This window comes from Equus asinus, chromosome 21 (genome assembly GCF_041296235.1).
Source record: "Equus asinus isolate D_3611 breed Donkey chromosome 21, EquAss-T2T_v2, whole genome shotgun sequence".
Taxonomy (NCBI): domain Eukaryota; kingdom Metazoa; phylum Chordata; class Mammalia; order Perissodactyla; family Equidae; genus Equus; species Equus asinus.
In genome coordinates this window covers 32,858,185-32,885,412 of record NC_091810.1, presented here as the reverse complement: position 1 = coordinate 32,885,412, position 27,228 = coordinate 32,858,185, and the positions used below count along the sequence as shown (strand labels likewise).

At 38.3% G+C, this 27,228-nt stretch overlaps 1 protein-coding gene across 4 annotated transcripts in view; it reads left to right on the top strand.

Moving 5' to 3' along the window:
* Nucleotides 1–21,826, top strand: part of TAFA1 (TAFA chemokine like family member 1) — a 466,057-nt gene extending 444,231 nt beyond the window's left edge. For all 4 annotated transcript variants that reach the window (XM_014836080.3, XM_070493147.1, XM_070493148.1 and 1 more), the window contains 2 exons: nt 15,926–16,050; nt 21,665–21,826. In XM_014836080.3, coding sequence (XP_014691566.3) covers nt 15,926–16,050; nt 21,665–21,682 — 143 coding nt within the window. In that variant the 3' untranslated portion in view covers nt 21,683–21,826. The remainder of the gene's footprint in view (nt 1–15,925; nt 16,051–21,664) is intronic.
* Nucleotides 21,827–27,228: the final 5,402 nt, after the last annotated feature.

The following is a 27,228-nucleotide window of genomic DNA, read 5'->3' as shown; positions in this document are numbered from 1 at the left end:
TATTATAGAATCTAATAATAACCTCATAAAGTAGTTTTTCAAATTGAGAAAATGCTTGTATACAAATATATTCCTCCAAAGAGCCATTTCTATAGTTTTAAGATCACAGAGAACTAACATTCAAAAGATATATTTACAAGCAATTTTTAAGGCACATGTGCAAAAGATATGTGTGTGTATATATATATATATATATATCTTGTAAATATTTTTTTTAATCTGATTTTCCCTTTGATTTAAAATGTAGAGCCATTTTGGAGTTCTTCTCTCCACCCACGTCCAGGTTACACACCCCCCTCCCCATTCTGTTACCATGGATATAAATGGATCACATAGAAGTGGCAACCAAATTCCAGAAAGACAAACATAAATGCCGTTTCTATTCTGAATTAGCAAGATTCTCCACACCAAGTTGGCTAAACCTAAGACGTGTGTCGTAGGTACACCCCATTCATTAGGGACCTCCAAGAAATATCAATCTACACTAAATAATCTAATATGGTTATTTCAGGAGTTTTTTTGGCTTAGAGCCTTCGCTATTCTTGACCTCTTTATTCTCTCCTCATTCTGTTACAGCCCTCTCAGTTGGATTTCTTAGAGGAAGAATTAGTCACAAAGAAATTGAGATTCTATTACTATATTAAGTCCGCTCTGTAGATAGTCACAATGGAATATGAAGACTAGCAGTGACTAGGTTCATTAGCTAGCTAAGCAACGTGTTTCTATAACCCCAAAAGATGAGCAAAATCCATACTTCACTAAAGTCATTAAGAATCCTGAGCAGTGTCGGTGAGGCTATGCAGAGAAATGGTTACCTCTGGTGGGAAATAGCAGTTAGTACAATTTTTCTGGAGGACAATTTGATTGTACATATAATCTATAGATAGACAGAAAGATAGATAGATAGAGAGAGAGAGAGCTCGCAAGTACTAAACATCTTTTTACCCTTTGATTCAGAAATTCCACTTCTTAGAATTCAATCTGGAGAAATAATTAAATATATTAGCCAAAATGCATGTGCAAGAATGTCCACATAAGCATCCTTTCTAATAGCAACCAACCAACCAACCAAAAAAAAGACAACTGAGATTTCCAACAGTGGGGGATTGGTTAAAAAATTAAGCTGCTGCCCTACTAGGGGATATTGTACATGCATTAAAATAGTGATGCACTTCATTTATTTATAGGCATGGAAAAAATGTATGATTTGATGGTTAGGTTTCAAAGAAGGATAAAAGACAGTATATGTGGTATGATCTTACTTTTATCAAAAAAACATATATTATATATGTGTTGGTGTACGCATTTATTCAACCACTTTAAAAATATATATTGATCACCTACAATGTGTCAGCACTCTTCTAACCACTTGGGAATACAAAATCCAAACCTTCATGGAGCTGACAATCAAGTGGGAGGAAAAGACAAATATCCAGGTAATTAAAAATGTTGTGTGAATTACATGCTATGAAGAAAATCAAAGCAAAATATAAGGGAAAGTGGCAGGGTCAGATGGGTATGGATTGTTTTAGATAAGTTATCAAGAAAGGCCACTCTGAAGAGGCACAATTGAATTGAGACCTAGTTAATGTCAATTCTGGGAGAACACAGCCCCAGACAGCGGGTAAGCCAAGTCAGAAGAGAGTTACAGGTTTGCAGAATAGTTAGAGGGGCAGAGAGATTGGAACCAAATGAGGGTGAGTGTGGGGATGGCAGAAAACATGCTTGGAGAGATGGGAGGGGCCAAATAACGTGGATCATTGAAGGCCATTGTAAAGAGTTTAGAATTTATTCTATGTGATGAAAACCACTGGAGAGTTTTAAGCAGAGGGATGATTTGAAATTATTTGCATTTTAAAAGATCACTCTGGATGCTGTGTCAGAAATAATCAGAGAGAAAGTCTGGGGAAAATACACCCAAGTGTAGCAGTCTATCTCTGCCTAACGTGATTCTGTTTATTTTCCTTTTGCTAATTATCTGTATGTTTCCAATTTTAGAAAAGAATATATATTACTTTTAAAATTAGGGAGGAAAAATGTAAAGTTTTCTGTGATTGGCGAAAATAAGAATGTTAAAATGTTTGTGTCTCAACCAAATTGCAAATTACTATCTACTATAAACTTCAAGGTTACTCTCAAAACTTTTAAACGTAGAATGTTAAATTTGAGAATACGAGGAATGCACAGTAGCAAATTTGTTTAATAATCATGATTCTTTGTGTTCCTTCTTAACCATATATTTAAAATTGTGTACCTACGCAAATGCAAAAAAATGTATAGCGAATTTAATTCTAAAATAAAACCGTCCATTTAGTGAAAGCAAAACCAACATCCGGTGTCTGATTTATAAGTGTATGCAAGGATAGAGTTATCCTGTATTGAAAGTGCAGAATAAGCTCAGGACTCTGGGTGTCCAACCCATGAAGAACAATATTATTATCGGCAGGAGTTAGAAGTGCTCCCTTGAATTGGCAAAAAGTCTCTGAAAATTCCCTCTCACCAGAGCAGACAACTTCTTTCAAAGCAGTAAGAACTATACCACTGCATTCTGATAAGACAGCTTAGAACAGCCCATGACAAGTAAAAAGTTTCTTTATGTTTTGTATTTTATCTTAAAATTCATGTGAAGTTAGCCTTTTACCTCATAATATGTATAATTATTTGCTTTAATGTGAAAACCATTTTGTTGATTACTTAGTTGTCATCAACGAAGATTTCTCCTACTGCCGTCACCCTGACAATCTGAATCAGACCCACTTATTAGTTTCTCTCTTATAGCACAGCATATCTTTTTCCATATCACAATTTGTCAATATATATTATCGTATCATGACATTTAGTGTCTTATCTCCCACAAGAGACTGTTCACCTCTTTAGGGTAGGAACTGTGTCTATTTTATGTCCACACAGCAGTTAATGAATGGCTTTTGAATGAATAAAAGATAACTTTTGTCTTCAGATACCTTCAAGGAAAATTACCACTCAAGGAAATTGTACCACACTCATCTTGTGGCTTTAAATACTGCCCATTTCACAATCCACACCCTCGCCTCTATCCTCCTAAGATGAAATTTCCTGAGTTTGAAAAGAAATACAGTCTAATCAATAAAAAATGAGTATATGCATCCCAGAATTAGTATAAGCTTCCATTAAAGATAAGGCGTTAACTCTCTATGAAAACAATTGGATGGATGCATACATAGCTGGATAGAGGACATATGGATAAATAATAGTAATAATTGCCATGTGTTGAGTATAAAGTTTATTAGGCATTATGTTAAGTACTTTATCTGATCTAAAAGTCACTACAACCAGTTGTGATTTTTTTTTTAACTCCATTCGTAACTCAGGAAACTGAGACTTGAACTAAGCAACTTTCAGAAGCCATACTACCAGTAAGTGGTGGAATTAATATTCAGACCCAGGTCCCTCTAACACATACCCAAGAGCTTAGAGTCTTAAGCATTACCTAATGCCTCCACGTGGATCCTATCATTAAATGTGGGCTCACAGGAAAGAGGGAGTTTGGAATGACTGCAGGCAACAGTATTCAATGCCTTTAATTTTTGCTCTGCTTTAATAAAGACAATAACACATAGGGAGTCACTCTAGGTCTTTCAAAGAAAAGTAATGTAACAGCTGTTCCAGTAACCTGTGCGAAAAGGGAGGCCGGAGAGCTGTCCCAGTCCACTAATGGAGTTCCAGCCGTTGCTTTAAATTGCATGACAGGTTGCACAAAAATGAGCCTGGAAATTTGTCTTGACTGATGTATTTATAACCCACTTCTGGGAACATGAATGCAATCATATGTTCAACCATTTAATTTATGCTCAAACTCTGGTAAGTCACAGAAGCAAGCTGAGAGTTTGGCATAATATCGAAGAGCAATCGTTTACTCTCTAACTTTGTGAAGAGTTGCCTTTTCTGTTTTGGAGCAATTTTATTTTTTGAGTCATAAAAATGATGAAGCTACTGATGATAATAGTAGCTAATATTTGTTGAAATATACTGAATGCCAGACACTCTGCTAAGTGCTTTGAATGCGTTTTCTTGTGTAATCCTCACAATCCTTTGATGGAGGCACTACTTTTTTCTTTCTCTTTTTGTTTCATTTTTTTATTCATTCATTCTTAAGTTGCAAACCTGTTTTGAGCTACGCTATGCCATTCAAAGTTTAATGCAAGATGATCCCTGCCTTCAAGGAGCTCACTGCCTTGTGACGAGGCAAGGGCATGACCTGATAACTACAATCCCGTGTGGTTAGGGTTACAGTTAATATGGTTGAGTTATTGGCCATAGTGTTTCCTCAGTTGCAACTCTGCCCTTATTCACAATTAGTGAGTAGGCATCCAAAATCAAGACCCTGTCCCTTCTGTGTTTGAATGTGCTTAACTGGCATTTCAGCTGCTCGCTTCTTCCTTCTTCCATTTTACACATCACTGCCAAATTCACCTTCCCCAACCAGCCCTGTAAACATATCTACCATTTGCTCACTGAATACAGAATCTTTAGTGACTTACCATTCCAAAAAAAAAAAAAAAAAGAACAAGCCCAAGCTCCTTGCTTTCAAGAACTTCCACAGTCTTAAGGTTTTCTCTTCTTACTCCCCAGTGTGAGCCTTCTCTCCCAGCACAACAGCATATTTCCTGCTGGAGGAGTACTTCGCTCCTTTATACCTTCTTACCATACTTCATGCCAAAATGCCAAGAGCGCCCATATTGAGAAACCCGGAGCTGAATGGTAAGCTCTGAGGGCAAGGACTGTGCCGTGTTTAGTATGCAATCCTCTCAGTAAATCAAGTAGTGGTTAGACTCCAGAAAGTGCTTGGTGAACATTTGCTCAATTGAGACTCAAATATTCTCTATTGAAATGATAAAAAGGGACTGCAATTCTTAGACAATATATGTGTATTTGCCGGATTTATTAAGCCCCTTGCTTATTAGTGCCATGTTGTATTCACAGGGGAAAATGCCTCAAAGTGAACAACAATAATAAGAAAAAAAAGGATTTCTGCTCTTTTTAGGATTTATCTCTGAAAGATAGATGATTCTTCCTTTCCAGTCAACTTTTGCTCTACAGCAATATGACCTGGTATAAGGGCAAAATCAAGACTCATGATTAAAGTGGCTTTAGTGATTTTAAGAATCTCTCAAGGATAGATGAACATCCTTGAGAGAGCTGAAGATCAGATATTTTCCTGAGCATGGCACATTCATAGAGTGAATCCCAGAACCCCGGGGGTAAAAGGGACCTTTAAGACCCTCTTCCGTAATCACCACAGAGGAGAGTTGGGTTTTGCAGCTGAAAATTAACTCAGTTCTTCTAGAGGATAAAAAGTCTTTCTAACAGTTATGCACCTACCTCACAAGTTTCCTGTGGCTTCAGAAAGTGTGGAAATTTCGCTAGTGGAAATTTCTATTAAAATTCTATAACTGATGAAATCAAGTGCTGTGTAGCTCAGACTTGGAAGAAACAAGTGAGATATAAACTGGCTCTTGCTCAAATTATTTTTGTAAGCTAATTTTGCAAGAAACTAAATGTCTTTGTTATCCACAAGTGTTTGTGTTGACGTGAGATTTATTTCAATAATAATATAGCAGAGAGAATTCATTCATCCACTTAGCAGTCAATAAATGCTTTCTTAGAGCTCTATGAATCCTGAACACAAAACTAGAATAAGTTAGCCCCATCATGATGAAAAACATGGATGTTGTGGTTAAGCAGCCCTGAATTCTAGTGTTAACTCCTGCACTTCCTACCTGAGTAAGCTTGGGAAAGTCACTTAACCTCTGTGGGCTTCAGTTTTGTCATTGATAAAAGGAGTTCATAATAATACCAGCTTTATAGGGTTGCTATGAAGATTGAGGTAACATATTTATTATTTTTGTGTGTGTGCATCATAATATATTTTGCATTCTGTGTATATTACATCATGTTCACCACCCAAAGACTAATTATAATCCATCACCACACACATGGGCCTAATCACCCCTTTCGCCCTCCCTCCTCCCCTTTCCCCTCTGATAACCTCCAACCCAATCTCTGTTGCTATGTGTTTGTTTGTCGTTTTTTTCTCTTCTACTTATGAGTGAGATCATACGGTATTTGACTTTCTCCCTCTGACTTGTTTCACTTAGCATAATATCCTCAAGATCCATCTGTGTTGTCACAAATGGCTTAATTTCATCATTTCTTGTGGCTGAGTAGTATTCCATTGTATATATATATACCAGATCTTCTTCATCCATTCATTCTTTGATGGGCACCTAGGTTGCTTCCAAGTCTTAGCTGTTGTGAATAAGGCTGCGATGAACACAGGGGTGAATGTATCTTTATGCATTTGGGTTTTCAAGTTCTTTGGATAAATACCCAGCAGTGGGATAGCTGGATCATATGATAGGTCTATTCTTAATTTTCTGAGGATACTCCATACTGCTTTCCATAGTGGCTGCACCAGTGCACCAGTTTGCACTGCCACCAGCAGTGTACAAGGGTTCCCTTCTCTTCACATCCTCTCCAACGTTTGCTGTTTCCCGTCTTGTTAATTATAGCCATTCTGACCTGAGTGAGGTGATACCTCATTGTAGTTTTGATTTGCGTTTCCCTGATAGCTAATGATGTTGAGCATCTTTTCATGTCCCTGTTGGCCATGCATATATCTTCTTTGGAGAAATCTCTGTTCAGATCTTTTGCCCATTTTTTAATTGGGTTGTTGGGTTTTTTTGCTGTTGAGACATATGAGTTCTTTGCATATTTTGGATATTAACCCCTTATCTGATATACAGTTTGCAGATATCTTCTCCCAATTGTTAGGTTGTCTTTTTGTTTTATTGATGGTTTCCTTTGCTGTGCAGAAGCTTTTTAGTTTGATGTAGTCCCATTTGTTTATTTTTTTCTTTTGTTCCTCTTGCACAGTCAGACATAGTACTTGAAAATATGCTCCTAAGACCAATGTCAAAGAGCATACCACCTATGTTTTCTTCTAGAAGTTTCATGGTTTCAGGTCTTACATTCAAGTCTTTAATACATTTGAGTTGATTTTTGTGCATGGTGTAACATAACGGTCTACTTTCATTCTTTTGCATGCGGCTCTCTAGTTTTCCCAACCCAGTTATTGAAGAGACTCTCCTATGAGATAATATATTTAAACAACCTAACATAGAAACACATAAGAAGCATTCAGAAATGTCAGTTATCATTATTAATATATATCATTATTGAGCTGACCATAGTAATTCAAGTCATTTAAGAATTATTTATATTTACATTTTTCTTGTTATAAGTTTCTCCATAAAAAAATTATAAAAACAGTTAAATAGCATTCATAATAGCTAATTTTACTAAGCTATTAATTTTACTATTTATTAATCTAATTGATCATTCTTCTTCCAATAATCTGAAGGTTTTCAGTAGCTCCAAGTTTGGGAGAAGAGGATGCAGTTTTTAAATCTTCTTTTTGTGAATTTTTTTAAAGATATTGCGGGAAATATGAGTTTATGAAAAAATTAGGATGAGAGACCATAATTTGAACTGGAGCATGAAATAAAAAGTATTAAGATGACCATGTAATGCACAAATGAGAAAGAAATAAGTCTAACAGCATCCTGTGAAAAGCAGCACTGGAAGAATGGCCTAGAGTCCACAGAGGGTAGTGCCAGATCATCAAATTCTCTTTGGAAAAGACAACTATAATAAGAATGTTTAGAGACTATGGGCAGGTCTGGGATGTTCTTATTCTTAGAAAGCCTTTTCTTTTTCCTTATGAACCAACGGATCTTTACAATCTTGAATTAAAGGTCATATGTGGGTTTCGAGACATACTCTTTTTCCTACTGTCTCCATTTTCATTTAGGAGATAATGCATAAGAGAAGGAGAAACTGCTTTGTTAGCTCGCAACAAAGTAGGTCAACTCCAAGAGGACAGAGAACAGCCAAAGAAGAAGGAACAGGGTCCTTTAGGAGACAAAGATGCTAAAGGCTGACCTCACCAGCTGTGGTTCATTATTCGCGCACCTCTGAAAGAGTAACAAACCCTAAATCAAAGTCTGTTGGGAAAGGCAGTTTCCCCTCCGAGCTAAGATCAGAGGGTTTCCACCCATGATGGTATAGATTTAGGGCAGCAATGTTGAAGTATTAGGTGGGCTTTAAGGGGATAAGTGTGGCAAATGTGACTGGCCTGTTTCTGACTGAGCACCAGCCCAAAGGGAGCTTCAGATTATAGGCTCTCAATAAACACTGCCAAACCCTGACTTTTATCTTATGTTAACAGAAGGTTTGCAATTTACTTTTGTTCCCTTTCTTTTTTTTTTTTTTAATTAAGGTTATGAAAGTTAACATCCTTATGAAATTACAGTTGTACATCATTATTAGTCATGTTGTAGGTACACCACTTCACCCCTAGTGCCCTCCCCCCACCCCCCTTTCCCCTGGCAACTACCCATCAGTTCTCTTTGTCCATATGTTAACTACCACCTATGAGTGGAGTCATACAGAGTTCCTCTTTCTCTGTCTAGCTTATTTCACTCAACATAATACCCTCAAGGTCTATCCATGTTGTTGTGAATGGGACGACTTTGTCCTTTTTTATGGCTGAGTAGTATTCCATTGTATATATATATACCACATCTTCTTTATCCAATCCTCAGTTGCTGGGCACTTAGGTTGGTTCCATGACTTGGCTATTGTGAATAATGCTGCGATGAACATAGGGGTGCATGGAACTTTTGGAATTGCTGATTTCAGGTTCTTAGGATAGATACCCAGTAGTGGGATGGCTGGGTCATAAGGTATTTCTATTCTTAACTTTTTGAGGAATCTCCATACTGTTTTCCATAGTGGCTGCACCAGCTTGCATTCCCACCAACAGTGTATGAGGGTTCCCTTTTCTCCACAGCCTCTCCAACATTTGTCACTCTTGGTTTTGGATATTTTTGCCATTCTAACAGGTGTAAGGTGATATCTTAGTGTAGTTTTGATTTGCATTTCCCTGATGATTAGTGATGATGAGCATCTTTTCATGTGTCTGTTGGCCATCCGTATATCTTCTTTGGAGAAATGTCTGTTCATGTCCCCTGCCCATTTTGTAATTGAGTTGTTTGATTTTTTATTGTTGAGTTGTGTGAGTTCTTTGTATATTATGGAGATTAACCCTTTGTCGGATAAATAACTTGTGAATATTTTTTCCCAGTTAGTGGGCTGTTTTTTTGTCTCAATACTGTTTTCCCTTGCCTTGAAGAAGCTCTTTAGTCTGATGAAGTCCCATTTGTTTATTCTTTCTATTGTTTCCCTCATGTGAGGGGTTATGGTGTCCGAAAAGATTCTTTTGAAGCTGATGTCAAAGAGTGTACTGCCGATATTCTCTTCTAGAAGACTTAATGTTTCAGGCCTAATCTTTAGGTCTTTGATCCATTTTGAGTTTATTTTAGTAAATGGTGAAAAAGAATGGTTGATTTTCATTCTTTTACATGTGGCTGTCCGTTTTCCCAGCACCGTTTGTTAAAGAGACTTTCTTTCCTCCATTGTAGGCCCTCAGCTCCTTTGTCAAAGATTAGCTGTCCATAGATGTGTGGTTTTATTTCTAGGCTTTCAATTCCGTTCCATTGATCTGTGCATCTGTTTTTGTACCAGTACCATGCTGTTTTGATTACTGTAGCTTTGTAGCATGTTTTGAAGTCAGGGATTGTGATGCCTCCAGCTTTGTTCTTCTTTCTCAGGATTGCTTTAGCAATTCTGGGTCTTTTGTTGCCCCATATGAATTTTAGGATTCTTTGTTCAATTTCTGTAAAAAATGACATTGGAATTCTGATTGGGATAGCATTGAATCTGTAGATTGCTTTAGGTAGTATGGACATTTTAACTATGTTTATTCTTCCAATCTATGTGCATGGAATGTCTTTCCATCTCTTTATGTTGTCGTCGATTTCTTTCAAGAAGGTCTTGTAGTTTTCATTGTATAGATCTTTCACTTCCTTGGTTAAATTTATCCCAAGGTATTTTATTCTTTTTGTTGCAATCCTGAATGGGATTGAGTTCTTGAGATCTTTTTCTGTTAGTTCATTGTTAGCATATAGAAATGCTACTGATTTATGTATGTTGATTTTATACCCTGCAACTTTGCTGTAGTTGTTGATTGTTTCTAATAGTTTTTCTATGGATTCTTTGGGGTTTTCTATATATAAGATCATGTCGTCTGCAAACAGCGAGAGTTTTAATTCTTTGTTGCCTATTTGGATTCCTTTTATTTCTTTTTCCTGCCGAATTGCTCTGGCCAAAACCTCCAGTACTATGTTGAATAAGAGTGGTGAAAGTGGGCACCCTTGTCTTGTTCCTGTTCTGAGAGGGATGGGTTTCAGTTTTTGTCCGTTGAGTATGATGTTGGCTGTGGGTTTGTCGTATATGGCCTTTATTATGTTGAGGTACTTTCCTTCTATACCTATTTTATTGAGGGTTTTTATCATAAATGGATGTTGCATCTTGTCAAATGCTTTCTCTGCATCTATTGAGATGATCATGTGTTTTTTGTTTCTCATTTTGTTAATGTAGTAAATCACGTTGATTGACTTGCAAATGTTGAACCATCCCTGTGTCCCTGGTATAAATCCCACTTGATCATGGTGTATAACCTTTTTGATATATTGCTGTATTCGATTTGCCAAAATTTTGTTGAGGATTTTTGCATCTATGTTCAGCAGTGATATTGGCCTGTAGTTTTCCTTCTTTGTGTTGTCCTTGTCAGGTTTGGGGATCAGGGTGATGTTGGCTTCATAGAATGTATTAGGGAGTGCTCAATTTTCCTCTATTTTCTGGAATAGTTTGAGAAGGATAGGTATTAAATCTTCTTTGAATGTTTGGTAGAATTCTCCAGAGAAGCTGTCTGGTCCTGGACTATTATTTTTGGGGAGGTTTTTGGTTACTGTTTCTATTTCTTTACTTGTGATTGGTCTATTCAGATTCTCTATTTCTTCCTGATTCAGTTTGGGGAGGTTGTATGAGTCTAAGAATTTATCATTTCTTCTAGGTTGTTCAATATTTTGGCATATAGTTTTTCATAGTATTCTCTTAAATGATCCTTTGTATTTCTTCAGTATCTGTTGTGATTTCTCCTCTCTCATTTCTAATTTTATTTATTTGAGACTTTTCTCTTTTTTTCTTAGTCTGGCTAAGGGCTTATCGATTTTGTTAATTTTTTCGAAGAACCAACTGTTCGTTTCATTGATCCTTTCTACTGTCTTTTTTGTTTCAATATCGTTTATTTCTGCTCCAATTTTTATTATTTCCCTCCTTCTACTGACTTTGGGCTTTGTTTGTTCTTATTTTTCTAATTTTGTTAGGTGTCATTTGAGGTTGTTTATTCAAGATTTTTCTTCCTTATTGAGGTGAGCCTGTATTGCAATGAATTTCCCCCTTAGGACTGCCTTTGCTGTGGCTCAAATAAGTTGGTATGGTGGTTTTCATTTTCATTTGTCTCCATATAATATTTGATTTGTTCTTTAATTTCTTCAATAATCCATTTGTTGTTCAGTAGCATGTTGTTTAGTCTCCACATTTTTGCCCCTTTCCCAGCTTTATTTTTGTAGTTGATTTCTAGTTTCATAGCATTATGATCAGAAAAGATGCTCTATATTATTTCAACCCTCTTGAACTTGTTGATGCTTGCTTTGTTTCCCAGGATATGGTCTATCCTTGAGAATGTTCCATGCACACTTGAGAAGAATGTGTAACCTGCTGTTTTTGGATGAAGTGTCCTATATATATCTATTAGGTCCATCTGATCTAATTTTTCATTTATTTCTATAATTTCCTTGTTGATTTTCTGTCTGGATGATCTGTCCATTGGTGTTAATGGGGTGTTGAGGTCCCCTACTATTATTGTATTGCTGTTGATGTCTCCTTTTAGTTTTTTTAATAGTTTCTTTACGAATTTTGGTACTCCTGTGTCAGGTGCATATATATTTATAAGTGTTATGTCATCTTGGTGGAGTGTCCCTTTTATCATTATATACTGCCCCTCTGTCTTTCTTTATCTGTTTTGCTTTGAAGTCTACTTTGTCTGATATAAGTATGGCAACACCTGCTTTCTTTTGTTCATTATTAGCTTGGAGTATTGTCTTCCATCCCTTCACTTTGAGTCTGTGTTTGTCTTTGGGGCTGAGGTGTGTTTCCTGGAGGCAGCATATTGTTGGATCTTGTTCTTTGATCCATCCTGCCACTCTGTGCCTTTTGATTGGAGAGTTCAATCCATTCACGTTTAGAGTGATTATTGAAACATGGGGGCCTACTGTTGCCATTTTATCACTTGTTTTCTGGTTCTTTTGCATTTTGTCCTGATGGAGAGCTGTTACTTTGTGTTATTGTCCTTCTGCTTATCTCCTTTGTTCTGGATTTTGTAACCCCTTTCCTTTTTTTGATTTTTCAGGAATGAGGTTCTTCCTGAGCATTTCTTGAAGAGGAGGTTTTGTGGCGATGAAATCCCTTAACTTTTGTTTATCCGGGAAAGTTTTTATTTCTCCATCATATTTGAAGGATATTTTCTCTGGGTAGAGTATTCTTGGCTGCAGGTTTTTGTCCTTCCGAGTTTTGAATATTTCATTCCAATCTCTTCTAGCCTGTAAGGTCTCTCCTGAGAAATCTGCTGATAGCCTTATGGGGTTTCCTTTGTAAGTTATTTTCTTCTGCCTGACTGCCCTTAGTATTTTCTCTTTGTCATTGACTTTTGCTAGTTTCACCACTATATGCCTTGGGGTTGGTCTTCTTGCGTTAATAAATTTTGGAGATCTATTGGCTTCTGTCACATGAAGTTCCATCTCTCTTCCCAAGTTTGGAAAGTTCTCAGCTATTATTTCTTTGAACAGGCCTTCTGCCCCTTTCTCCTTCTCTTCTCCCTCTGGTATACCTATAATCCTTATGTTGCATCTCCTAATTGAGTTAGATAATTCTCGGAGAGTTTCTTCATTTCTTTTTAGTCTTAGTTCTCTCTCCTCTTCTGTCTGCAGCATTTCTATATTCCTATCCTCCAAATTGCTAATTCTGTCCTCCATATTATCGACCCTACTGTTCAGTGAGTCCAGATTTTTCTTAATCTCCTCCATTGTATTCTTCATCTCCAGTATTTCTCATTGGTTCTTCTTTATAGTGTCAAGCTCTTTTGTGACGTAGCTCCTGAACTCATTGAGTTGTCTATCTGAATTCTCTTTTAACGCGTTGAGTTTTTTAATAACGGCCGTTTTGAAATCGTCGTCATTTAGGTTATAGATTTCATTGTCTTTGGGATTGTTTTCTGGGTGCTTATCACTTTGCTTCTGTTCTGGAGATTTAATATATTTTTTCATACTGCTTGATGGTGTGGATTTGTGCCCTGAGGCTGCTGTAGGAACCTGGAGTTCCCCCCTGGGCTACGTAGCCATTTCACCGGAGCTCCACTCTGCCCCACTCCACTCTCACAGGATCTCTGGGAGCCCCTTGCCTCATCTGGGACATGGCCAGAGTCCGTGGGCCTGGTGGTGGATTGTAAGCTGCTGCCTTGTGGGGAATTCTGCTCTAGGGAGCTTCCTGGTGTTCCAAATGCTGGGCGGGGTCTCCCTGCCAATGGCGAGCAGAGGCCCTCCCTGCTGGGGGGTGCGGGACCCTGGAGCACCCCCCCGGGCTGCAGAGCTGGGTGTTGGAGCTCCACCCAGTCCCCAAGTACGTCCACGGGAGGTCCAGGCACCCCCTGTACCCACCTGTGTGCTGGAGACTGTGGGCCCAGCAGCAGCTGGCAGTCTGGTGCAGTGCCAGGGAATCTGCCCGCCGGGAGCTTCCCTTTGTTCTGGATTCTGGGAAGGGCCTCCCTGCTAATGGTGAGCAGAGACTTTCCCTGCTGGGGAGGTGCAGGGCCCCAGAGCCTCCCCCAGGGCAGCAGAGTCAGGTGCTGGACCTCCAACCATGTCCCCAAGCACGTCCACGGGAAGTCCGGACGTACTTTTGTTGCCTTTCAACACTACATATGTTTTTCTTGCTGCCAAAATATGTGCTTCTTCTATTTGCTGGTAAAAACCCATGACTACAATTTTCCTCTATTCTGGATCCTGATGCAGAGTCCTGCTATTAAAAAAAAAACTCTCATAATCATTTTGTACCCTGGGGAGAATTTGTGTCTTCTGTTACTGTTCTTTGTTTTGCCAAAATATCACTTTGTCTTGCACATGGATAGAACTACGTACAGTCATGCACCGCATAACGATGTTTCAGTCATCAACGGACCACACTTATGGTGGTGGCTCCTTAAGATTAGTACCATATTACCTGGATACGTAGTAGGCTATGCCATCTAGGTTTGTATAAGTACACTCTATGATGTTTGCACAATGATGAAATCACCTAACAGTGCATTTGTCAGAACATAGCCCCGTCATTTAAGCAACGTGTGACCTTGCAAAATTCTACTTCCTATATTTGCTTGCCATATCCAATAGAGTTGCATTTTACGTGGTTTGGTCTGGTCCAATAGAGTTGCATTTTATGTGGTTTGGTCTGGTCCACTTACAAGGTATAAATCAAAAGTAGGCAAAATTACCATTGAAAAAGTCCTTAAATTGACCATATAATAGAGTAGGTATGATTTTGCATACATAATCCTGCATAGTAATTTTTACTCAAAGTGGAAAGAGGGAAAAACTGAAGAAAGAAAAGTGTAGAATGAGGAAAACCTGAGTGCAGATAGATGTCTAGATGTTTAAACCATTCTACTTTTAAGTTATGAATCTAATGCCTCTTGTGAACAGTGAATGGATAGAGAATTTTACTGTGTTCCTGCTTACCTGCAGTGTCTACTCCATTCCATTTTAATAGGAATCCTCTGTGAGGGTAACAGATGTCATCTGGCTTCTTTGTCATTGTGAGAATTAAACATCATGGTGGGGACTCATCTTTGGGATGTGAGGGGTTGAGAGATAAGTATCTAAAAACCTTGAGTTCCAGTCCAGCGTAAAAACAGCCAACCAGAAAGTTTTCCAAAAGAAATACTGGTAGACATTTCGAGGATTTTGAATGGAAAAGCCCAGGCGGATCTGTGAAAAACTAATGCCTTGAGGAGCTTCAGAAATGACTGATGCTCATACAGAAATAATTTTTCACTCGGGGCATTAAAGAGGGTGTGGAGTTTCTTGATTTGCATTGAATGAATCTAGTCACTAGTTTTATAAAATCTCATTTTCCAAAAAAGGTGTACTGTAAGTGCGTCCACTAAATTCGTTGCCAGCTTCCTGTTGTGGTCATCGCTGCTGTCACCCTAACAAGTAGGGCTGTTCTGTCAGAGGCTCAGCTTTTGAAAGTTCCACACACATCATATCAAACACATTAAAAGACAACCACAGCTCATATCAAACATCCTTTTGACTGAAAACAAATAGTTTCATTTATCATTACTCTTGGCTTTTATTTTGCAGGTTTTCTGTTCTACTTTTGGTCAATTCATTTTTTCTTCTGGTTGGCCTTTGAAATTCTCAAAGGTCCTAGGCTGGGGGATAAACCCTAATGCTGGGTGGATAAACTGGCCTCTGAAAAGTACAGCTCAGTCATTGTCAAGGACATTTAGCACTTTTGTCCCCTTCATTGGAAAGAAATAGTACAAGATCCTTGATCTACACAAAGTAGCAACACACAAGTTTCCTCCAAAAAGTAAGTCTCCTCATTCCATATGTTTTCATCGTGCAAGGAGATTTTGGACGAAATGTGGCTTGATGAAACCAGACATCATAATTATATCTGCATTGTAAGATTTATAAACTAAAATCTTATTCTTCGTAATAGAGTGTTCCTAGGCAGTCATGGAAGGTTAGAGAGGACCTAGTGTGCTTCAAAGAACATTAACATCTGCAGAGGGACACAGCACCAGGGCCCAGGTTGCTTGGACAAATTACAAACACACTTGTTTCCTGTTTTTGTACAGCCTCCATAGTGATTGGGAAATGGTGGTGTGAGATGGAGCCCTGTCTAGAGGGAGAAGAATGTAAGACACTCCCTGATAATTCCGGATGGATGTGCGCAACAGGCAATAAAATTAAGACCACAAGAGTAAGTTTTATTTCATCTATTTCAAATGTCTCGTGCATGTTACAAACTACTATTTGCCTTTGTGTTGTACAAACAGCACCCAGAGAAGCTCTGAACAGGACAGAAGGAGGCCTTTCCCCTGACAGAAGCCATTCTTAACCATTCAGATCAGAGTCCATCTATCAACAAGAAGTTAGAGATTGAACTTGACTTTTCCATGCTGAGAAGTTTAGTGTTTCTGTTACTGACTCATAAGCAAAGCTAGGTTGCCAAAGGGAAGAGGAGCAGTGAGGTAATTATTCAGATAATTCATCCAACATCTATGGTACTCAGAATAGATAATAAAATAAGGGTGTTATCTAATTCGTCCAGGTAGTTTGCTGAAAAGGTCTGCATTTAAGTATAGCCATTTTCTAAAGTTTCTTTATAGGAATTCTTTGATTATCTCTTAGGGAAGTGAAAGGTTTTTGTGATGTGAATAATCCTTCCTTGATTTCTGTGGTTAAATCAGGAGTTGTCTTCAAAATATATAACCACGTTTTATGGTGAGGCTACCCAACCCATCAGAACTGGTGTCATGATGTTGGAGCAGGTGATAGAGGCCCAGCTCGGTCAGCCATTGACCTTATAGATACTGGACGATAGGAAGTCTGGGAGTCCTATGGGGGTGGGGAGGGAGGTTTGCTCAGGGCACTTAAGACACTGTTCATTCACTAGTACAAAAGGATGTCAATAGTTTAAAAACAGTGTGGTCATATGTGCCATGTGAATATCAGCCCTGTTATGTGTGTATGTATTTTAATGCATGGGGTATTTTTTAAAGCAAGCTCCACCAGTTACAAATCCCAATATGTTGAATTTGTGGTCTTCCAAAAGCATGACTCAAATTTAAAAGGGTATCCTCTGATTTCAACCCCTGTGTTACGAGTCTTAATTTGATCTTTCTTCTCAGCATTATCTTTTCAAAAAATAAAATTGGTTCTTGAAGGTTTGTGATGCAGAAAACATAAGACCCTATAAAACATTTTTTTATACATAAAATAAGGGAGACTCTTTGTGTGTCAAATATAGTTGCCTCTATTGACCACGTTAACCAGTAAATGGCCGTACCTCCTCCTTGGCTTGCAGCCAGGAGGGATTCCCGGACCATCCTAGCTTGTCAACATGCATTTGCATGCACCTGAGAAGTTCAGCGTGGATCACCATATTTCACTTCAATGAACTGCCTACAGAAGAGAGTTTTCAAAAATGAGCCTCATTCATGCCACTTACCCCCAGAAACCATCTTAATTAGCTGGTGGAGTGTAGATTTCATGTTTCTCTTTTGGTTACGTTTTGCCTGCAAATGATTTTACCAAATAATCTGAAGATGCCCTCCTAAGTTAGTTTTAAGCTACTCTGCATTCTGGCTATTATGATTGGAATCCAATCACTGTTGTTTTAAACATGTTGCTGATATATTTTCTGCCAAATCTCCATCCCTATTCCAAAAGATAACTAATTACCCTTTATTAAAGGTTAGCCTTGCTCTCCTGTTGCCTCCGGACCTGAAACTCAGTAGAGAACAATAATGCAAGTGAAATTATTTCAGGATTTAAATATGTGTACCAACAAGGAGACTCTGGATGATAGAATATAAACAAACAAACAAAAAACACACAGAAATTGCTAAGGCTACTTTTTTGTGACCTATGTAACTCTTTTATTTGGCCTCTGTACAGTATGTTTTAAAACCATCAGGCATGTTGTAAACACATCCTAGACATTTTCTGGCATCACAGAAGTACGGTGCGGAATCTGATCACGGTAATAGAGGCTGGAGCACACTGTGTTTGCCACTGCCCTGGGTGGGCTGAATGCAACCCAGACAGTTGAGTGTACAAGAGAAATAAATTGCCCTTGTACTTGGTTTGAAAGCAGAGGATGCACCTGTTCTGATGTGTGCATCCATTTCAAGCAAGGAAATAAGAGACTGCTCTACTGCCATGTGAGCGGTGCATCAGTCATCTAAGAATTCTCAAGTCTGTCTTTAGAGAAGGAAAAAGAAGACACTAGAAAAAGCTATCCTTTTAAACCTTGAGATGGCTCAGACACCACTGCTGACTTACATTTTCTTCCCCCTTCCATAACAAGAAATTTACAATGAAATAAGCACTTTTAAATACAAAAGGCACCAATTAAGTCCAGATAATATACACAGGAGCTTTTCATTCTGTATAAATGGCGTGCCAATACAAGTCCTTAGATCATGTGCCCTGAAAGTAGATTTTATATTGGTTTTTCTAGTATGCCCTGTGTCTTTTTCCCCATCAGAGTATAAATATGCCTATACACCTCAAATATTGACTTTAGCAATTTAACTTTTAAAAGAGTTTAATTCACAAATGTACTTCAATTATGAATCATATGTTTTTACTATTCTGTTCTTATCTAAGAGGCAATTTTTAGGGCAAAAAATTCTTCAACTTCTTATCAAAGGAAAAGGAAAAGTATAGAAAATCATCTCTTTTGTTCTTATGTGTAAGATTTATTCGAGGAGGCTGCTCTCAGGAAAAAAAAAAAGAAACTGAAGAAACATACCCAAATTGTTAATGGCAACTGAAAGTTTCCTCCTAGAGTTATTTTTTAAAGTAACTCCAACATAAAGATATTTGTAAGAAAGATTCCTGGGACATCATTCTTTTTCAAAACCTTCCGATGAGGTGGGTTACTTCGCACATAATCATCTCCAAACAAAATTCTCAGTGGTCTTGAAACGTAGATAAGCAAAAGATGCTTCAAAATGTGATCTAATTTAATTTTTTATGATGTTCATTTTTAAGGAGGATGGAGAGTAGAAACTCACTCTTTCAGTTAAATAACCAAACACCCCAGAATGTGGACTAGCCAGGGTAGCAGGCTACAATTTAAAGGAAAACCTTGGGGAAATTGGATCTGGGTGACAATAAAACCCGCAGAAGGAAGGAGAAAAGATAGATAAAATTAGGGGTCGGCCCAGTGGCCTAGTAGTTAAGTTTGGCATGCTTTGCTTCGGTGGCCTAGGGTTTGTGGGCCTGGATCCTAGGCATGGACCTTCACCACTCGTCCAGCCATGCTGTGGCAGTAACCCACATACAAAAACTAAAGGAAGATTGGCACAGATGTTAGCTCAGGGCCAATCTTTCTCACCACACACACACAGAAAAAAGAAAGATTGGTAGAATTAGGCAAAGGCTTTACTTTCAGGAGATTTGGAAGAATAAATCTTAGGCAAAGAAGAAGCTTCCTGAATGAATTCTACCCTATGGAGAGGAAGTAGTCACTCTTGAAAGGTTTTCCAAAACCTAGCCTGGAGTACCTGGAGGATGACAGACACCCTTCTGGGGAGAAGCTTGGCACATCTGGGTGACGTTTTATGGCTAAATTTTAACCCTGTCCATGCTTGACCATTGCTTCAATTGTTTTATTAAATTGCCTTGTTGGTAGTTTGTAGCAAGACTAATCAATCTAAATATTGATTAGAGATTTTTTCCTATGGTTTTAGATACGCATTAGTTTATTTCTTTTCTTTAAATTTATATATCAAAAGCACAAGTTTGAAAGTTAGAGAGGCTATATCTCATGCTTTCAGGAATAAATCTGTACCCTGTGTTTTCAGGAACAATGGCTTAATTTAGAAAGACAGACCTCCCCAAAGAGGAAATAACCTGTTTGACAATGCTGTAATAATTCACATGTGAAAAGCAAACATTGGTTTGTTTGGGGGAGGGAAGAGGAAGGGAATGAAATGAAGAGAAAATAAAAGTCACATGGAAAGAAAAATTAGCAGATTAAAATAGCAGAACATAACGGGGATAATACCTGGGGAAGTATCAAGCACCTTTGGATCTCCTGGAACCCCATATGTTCATGTCTTTCAGACTAGTGAGAAAATCAACAGTTAGTGCCCAACGTAGAGACGTTTCACTCCTAAACAGGCAAGTTAGCAGACCTCAGATTGTACACCTAACCACAATACCCATCTGACCAAATCAGTGTTTTATGTGACTGGCCCAACACAAATCCATCAGAATTATTTGTCCACACCCTCCTTGTCCTCGTCGCCCTAATGGCGACTCTTGACTTTGCATGTCTCCACCCACTCTAATCACTGCTGATGTTTTTATATTACCGAAGGGTAAAGTACCAGCAGCTTCACTCGAAATTATACAGGTCTAAAGTGTTTTGAGAACCTTGACAATCCTGATCTCCACTCCATTTTGCATGAAATGCCTTTAAAAGAGAGAGAGAGAAAGAGATTTGGAGATTGCAGGAAGGAAGAATAAACCGACTTATGTTATCACAGTTTTCCCTGGGTCCAAGTGAAATTATTCATTTCTTTAGCTAATAAATATATTTAAGTCTCTACTATCTAAAGTTAGTGTATTAAGGTCTCAGACATGTGCTGGTGGACATGACAGAGCACCTGGTCTTCCATGGAGGGTAGCACCTAAGGTTAGGTAGTGGGAGTCGGGGTGGCAGGTAGAGTCACTAGAGATAAAAGAAAGGCAATTCCAGGTCAGTTTTATAAATGTCTCTCTCTCCTTCCTTTTGCTGAAAAAGAAGACAGTGAAAAAAGAAGGTGCTAAATACCACTGAAATATAGGAAATCAAGGTTTGGAGGGATCTATTATTTATATGGAGAGAATAAAAAAATGAAAATGTGAAGATTTCTCATACATTCTGCCCCAGGCCCAGGCAACTTTTGAATGCAAACTTTTATTACTGTTCCTACCTAACCCTGAAAGTTTTAAATGGACTCCACTTCTGGACTCAGAACACTCAATTTCTAAGACCGTAAAGAATTGAGATGATGAAGAAAAATCCCTTATGTCCTGGAATTCTAAAGTAGAACCTTCAACTCAGAATCGTCATTTATGCTCTAAACCAGTGATTCTCTGTGCACACATCCTTTTGAATATTAGAGTCTTTGGGACCATATTCAAATGGCTTAAATGGCATCAATAGTTATAGAAGGATGTTCTTGATTGCCCTTGAACACTATGTAATTGTTTGAGTGGAACACTTCCTCATCTTGCAAAGGTCCTCTTGTTCCTAAACAAACTGGTCTAACCTTGGCAATGACTTCACTTGATGACACCCATTTACATCTTACAACAGGCCAACTTGACAAGGCCATGGAATAACTTACTCGGTTCAAATTCTCATCAGACAGACACAGGACTGACTACAGAATTTGCAGGGCCCAGTGCCAAATGAAAATATGGGGTCTTGTGTTCAAAAATTACCAATAATTTCAATGGCCAGAGCAGGTTATTAAACGAAATGCAGGGCCCTTTTCACCGCAGCGCTCTGTGCAACTGCGTAGGTCACGTGCCTGTAAAGCCAGTTCTGGTTAGATCTTGCTCCAAGAGTCTATCTCCTAGTTGTGGCAAAATTAATTTAATGAATTGATAAAAATATGGTGGTCTGTCAATGTGCTTTGATCACCACTTGAGAACCAGCTCTCTAGACTTTAACATTTTTGACTTCAGATCACTTGAAAGAAGCAGCAGCCTAAAAATTCAAGCTGTCCTCATTTTCTGCCTAATCACTTTTCTTTGTGCCTTCATTTTGTACTTTTCTTCCTGAAATTTCTTTCTTTCTTTGGTTTCAGATTCACCCAAGAACCTAACGGAAGCATTTGTTGTAGTAGTAAAGGAAAACCAACTCTGCAGAAAATACATTTTAAGAATTTAAAACATCTAACACATTACAAGCCAAATGGATTTCTTATTTGCACTTTGACTGGTTACCAGATAATCATAGTACTTTTACTGCGTGTCACGAAGTATCCTACAGTGAGAAGACTCAGAGTTGTCGGCAACACCATGGAAAGTGGATTTTAAAAAAGGGTTTTCTCAGTGAAAATTTTGGGGATTACGAAGACAAATCAACTATCTTCTAATTTGGATCTATAGTTACTTTGTACCATTTGAAATATATGTATATATATATATAATATTTTGAAATATTATATATTCTCTTCAAGAAATGAACAATACCACAGTTTGAGGCGGCTGGTGTACCTCTTTGAGTTTTGGGTGTTTTGTTTTGTTGTCGTTTCTTTTTCTATCGGCAAGGAAGACGTGCCCTTTTGAGAGTTCGACATGGCAGTCACACTGGAAGGCCAGCTACAGGTGGACTCCTGGAATCTGAGGCATCCTAACAATATTGAATCAAGAGCTTCCTTCTGTTTCTACCAGAGGGCTCCAGGAAGCACATCGTCCTGTTTATTGCTTTCTACCCTGTGCAATATTAGCATGCAAGCTTGGCTTACATAACCATACTTTATATTCAATTGATATATAATAACCGTTCTAACCTCTTCCAGGAAAATATTTTTAGAACTACTAGTTTTTCCACAGATAAGAAAACGAAGATTCTTGAGGGAGCTGCTCCACCATGCTATTAAGACTCTGGCAGAGTTATAGTAGAATATGGATCCCTGTATTAATAAGTTCTGTAAATACAATGTCTTAAGGCTTTGTATAGCTGTCCTAGACTACAGAAATGTCCTCTGAGTAAATCCAAAGTCTGGCATCATTAAGTACATAGTGCTGTAGCAAGTCTTATCATGGCACCCTTTCTATGTTTGATTTGCTTTTTCTAAGAGTATTTAGATCTCTTCTGGAGAGATAGGAAGACCATTAAAGCAATTAGGTTTCAGAATGATCTATGTGACCAAATGTTGGACAGCCCTATTAAAGTGGTAAATAAGTTCTTTCTAAACCTACTTGTCCTCTTTATTTGTCATTTATTTTTCCTGAATCAGCTTTAGCCAAATTCAGAGAACACCCTTCTTAAAGAGTCGTAGTCAGGCAGAATTTTTTCCACAAGGTCTTTGCTGCCATCACAGCCAGTATTCCCAAGCCTAATATTTTCAAAACCAGAAATTCATTACTATAACTGCAGTGTCCACAGTCAGTGAGATGAAATGTCAAATCCCGTTATTGGGCTTCTGTAGTGGTCACATATGGGGCTCACCTCCCAAAAAAGAAATTTTTGTTCACCTTCTTTTTTTGAGAATTATTCAGCTGATGCTGATAAGAAGGAAATATCTACTTAAGTTCTGGTTTACCTGGTATATCATAATAGTACGACACATTCCTGTCACTTACCCTACCGTACTGTAAGTGTATCTGTTTTTTCTCCAAAACCATTTCTCTGGAGTACATGTTGTTAGGGCCTGTTATCAGGTCAGCAGCACAGTGGGTCCTTTAGTATGAATTCTTTAAGTTAAATTAAACCTTAGGTAAAATCCAGAGGCTCTTTCATCTCTACCAATATAGCTTGAAGTTTGATTGCCTATCTCAACATTGTAACCAGATAGATTGATTCTGCATCTTGAATGCCTATAAAAGCATCTAGAAATGGAAATGAATCCTCATTGCAAAATCTAGGCTTCCCAAATACTTTCACAAATATTTGCCAGAAAGTAGCATAAAATTCATACCAGAAAATCAAAATTTCTTGAATTTATGGTCCATATCCATGTACCAAGTAATATATTAGAAAATGACTTTCATCCATAAACTTTGGAGTAAAAGCTGAAATCATAAACCCAAAGAATTATCTAGAACAGAACATCTCAAAATGTGGAGGAAAAAACTTCCATAATCAAATGTACTTGGGAAAAAGTTGCAAACAAAATAAAATAGAAATATTTACTGAGGGAATTTTCAGAGGCTTCAATACACCAAAAGACACTATGTCTTCAACAAAGACTAGAACAGGGGAAGCCAAGTAAAACGCTTCCAGAATCCAGGCATATTGAGTGGTTCCTTGACTAGCGGAGAGCATGTTCCCCGCCTAATGGGAAGCTACAAGAAATGATTTCTGTGTGAGGATATATTCATTACATTTTCATATTTTCAATTTTTCAGTAGTACCAGAAATTTGGATTTTTACATAAAATCTCCTAACATTCTTAAATAAGATTGACTAAAATGTGATTGTTTCCATTGAAAAAAAACCTCTGTAAGCATCAGTGTTGCCCAAAATTTCCTAGCCCTCTGGCCTTGTCTATAAGATTAGTGTTTTCTGGAACGCTCTTTTAAAAGTGTTGATCCTGAATGAAAATCCAATGAGAAGAAAAAAGGACATTCTCTTTTCTGTGGCCTCATGCGTACAGACCCTTCTTATAATTCACAATATATGGAGCTTACAGCTTTTCCTATTCTGTAATCAGAGCCTGTAAGTTGATGGAGGAGCTGATATAGAGGTCCAAGTCTGCGAGTTTATTTCCTGTTGGTTGCTTAATGCAATAGCCTCCCTTGGAAAGATCTGGAAGAAGAGAGAAGGGGAAAAAAGACCACATCAGAATCTGGCAACCATCCAGTGAAACAGTGCAAATATTTGTAAATGTCGTCAAATTCAGTTTGGATTTATCCAAGTCCCTCACACAAATGTGTGAACCATCAACTTGTGTTTAAATTTAACTTGCACCAGTTTGGGGAATTCAGTAGCTACCATCTGCCTATTGAATCTGAACAGTTATGGTTTAAAAACTTATATCACATATTTCTGGTAATATAGAGCTCAGTGGGGTATGACTAATATTTATTTTGAGCTTGTGCATCAAGTATGATGAAAATGTTAAAATATAGTTAGAGCAAATACAAAGGGTTCATCCGAGCCCTTCTTTTGATAAAAAGGGAAATATGGCTTATTTCATAAGACAAAGATTTTTGAGTAAAGCAAAGCTTATTTGTTGATTTTTTGTGTGTAATTAAATTTATCTATTAATGGACTTGGCAAACGTTGAGAAGTTTTACTACTTGGCTTTTTTCCATTATAGCATGATGAAGCAGGTTTTCACCCACACACAATTCAAAGTCTTTTTCTGATCAAATCCAGTGTAACTTTCACAAAGCAATATAGTGATTTTATAGTGCTGTATATTATGCCACCTTGCCATTGTCACTGCTATCATAAGTTATGGGGGATATAAAAATTGTTTATATGAGGAGATCCACACATTCCTGACCAGCATGAGATATGCACTCCTTCCTAGAAGGTTAAATATCATGGCATAATACGAGTTTCTCTTTTAATTAAGCTTGACAGTCCCATTTCAAGTCTATTAGGGTTTGCTTGACAAAGAAGTGTGTCTCTTTTTATCTCTTTTTGTGAGCTACCTTCTAAATAAAAGATTTAGTGTCTAACAGATTCTAGGGCTCAAGCCACCTCCATCTAGATTATAAATATAAGAAAATTAGATGAAAAGTGTACTAAAGGGGGCTGGTCCCATGGCCTAGTGGTTAAGTTCAACAGCCCAGGTTTGGTTCCTGGGCGAGGACCTACACCACTTGTCAGCAGCCATGCTGTGGCAGCAACCCACATATGAAATAGAGGAAGACTGGCAACAGATGTTAGCTCAGGGCAAATCTTCCTCAGCAAAAAAAAGTATACTAAAGAAGATGAGGACTCAGGACTAGTGGCAGCAGTGATAAAATCTGATTTCCTAGCACCCATGGGCACAGTACAAAAAGGACAAAATAGAATCATGTTCACATTTCAAAGTAAATTAAATAGGAAGTCATTAATTGTACACCCACCCTCCCTCAAAAAATCCCCTGCTGTTGAAGATTTTAAAATTTTGTGTTGAATAGGCCATAATTTTTATTTCCCTGTAAAAGATCCCTGGAGCATATCAGTGCATGTTGCAGTGTGCTCACATCATTGGTCCACAAGAGGCTCTCATTTTATTTATTTAGGTAGTTTGTTTCATTTTCAAAAAATGTTAAGCCCTCATTTATTTATTTTGGTAGCTAGTTACATTATTAAAATAATACTAACTGATCACCAAACATGAAAGCCAGGACCCGAACCATAACTGATGATATTTACAGCCGAGGCAATGTTTATCCAGCTTATCTCACCTGCTTAGACAGGCTGAAACCCAAAAGTAGACTCCATGAGGAAAACCTGAGGCCAGACATTCCTTAAGACAGTGGTTCTCAACCACTAGGCCGTGACACCTGGCTATGTGGCTGTATGTCATGGAGCAGATTGGAAGCGATTCCTTACTATTCATCAAGTCTGCAAATACATTTTTAGAGGAATTATAGTTGGCTCAAGGGTAGTTCTCAAACAGGGCCAGAAAGGCATATATGCCTACAGGAGCTGGCCAGGTAACACAAGTTAGTTTTACTCAGGGTCACCTGTTGCTGCCTAAACACACAGTGATCAGGGGAGACACCTGGCATACTGCAGGGTTCTGGCAGCCAGCATTTGGTCCCAGCCTATTGCTGCCATGCAGCATTAGACAGCCAGTCTGGACCAATTTACAATTTGGGGGGGATGGGGAGTCGGGGTGGGGGGGATCCAGAAACTCAGATGTTTATATGAAATCGCCAAATTTTATATATTTATACCCCATTGAACTTTTGTTAAAAGATATGGCTAAAGACTCTATTCTGTCTATGAGACAGCAGTTTGCAAATCTGGCCTAAAATTACCTTATTCTCATGGATTTGCATTCTCACGCACTTCCTCTGGTGGTAGAAAAAGTGATGGAGATAGAGCTAGTTTGTAGTCCATTGCTTATAATCTGTAGCCTGTCTTACTTTTGCCACTGAGGACTCTATGGGTACAGAATAGACATCAGTTGTTCTCGACTAGGAGCACACCAAGTTCACAAAAAACAGCCACTGTACTAGGATGCGGAAAATGGATTAAACTTTCATAGATTCCAACCTTGTGGTCACCAGGCTAACGCGGCAGCAAAGTTTAGAGACAGAAGGAGGCAGTGTAAGTTCAGCAGATCCCACCAGCTGGTGCTAAAAGACTTGTGAAGCTTGTACATTTAATTAAAAGAATGCTAGACACTGGCCGCCCAATCGAAACAGCCCTCTCTCTCTGCTTCCGTGTTCCACACACACCCTCCCATGTGCATGAATTCTCGACTGTCCCCTGTTCTGGATGCTCCTCAAGATGGCCAGGTTTCAAAGCTCTCGAGGTTTCTCACCCTCTTAGCTCTGCCATTCACCTCACCACTGCCACATGTCCTCTTCTCCCTTTTTCATTTCAGGCCTAAAAGCACTGTATACGTTGAAAAGGACCCTAGAATTATAAGCCAAAGAAGCCTCCCAGAGAGTCAAGTGCTTTCCCTTCACTTACCACCTAGCAAAGCTTATAATCTGTCTCTCTGAGTTTCCATGTCTATAAAATGGAGAT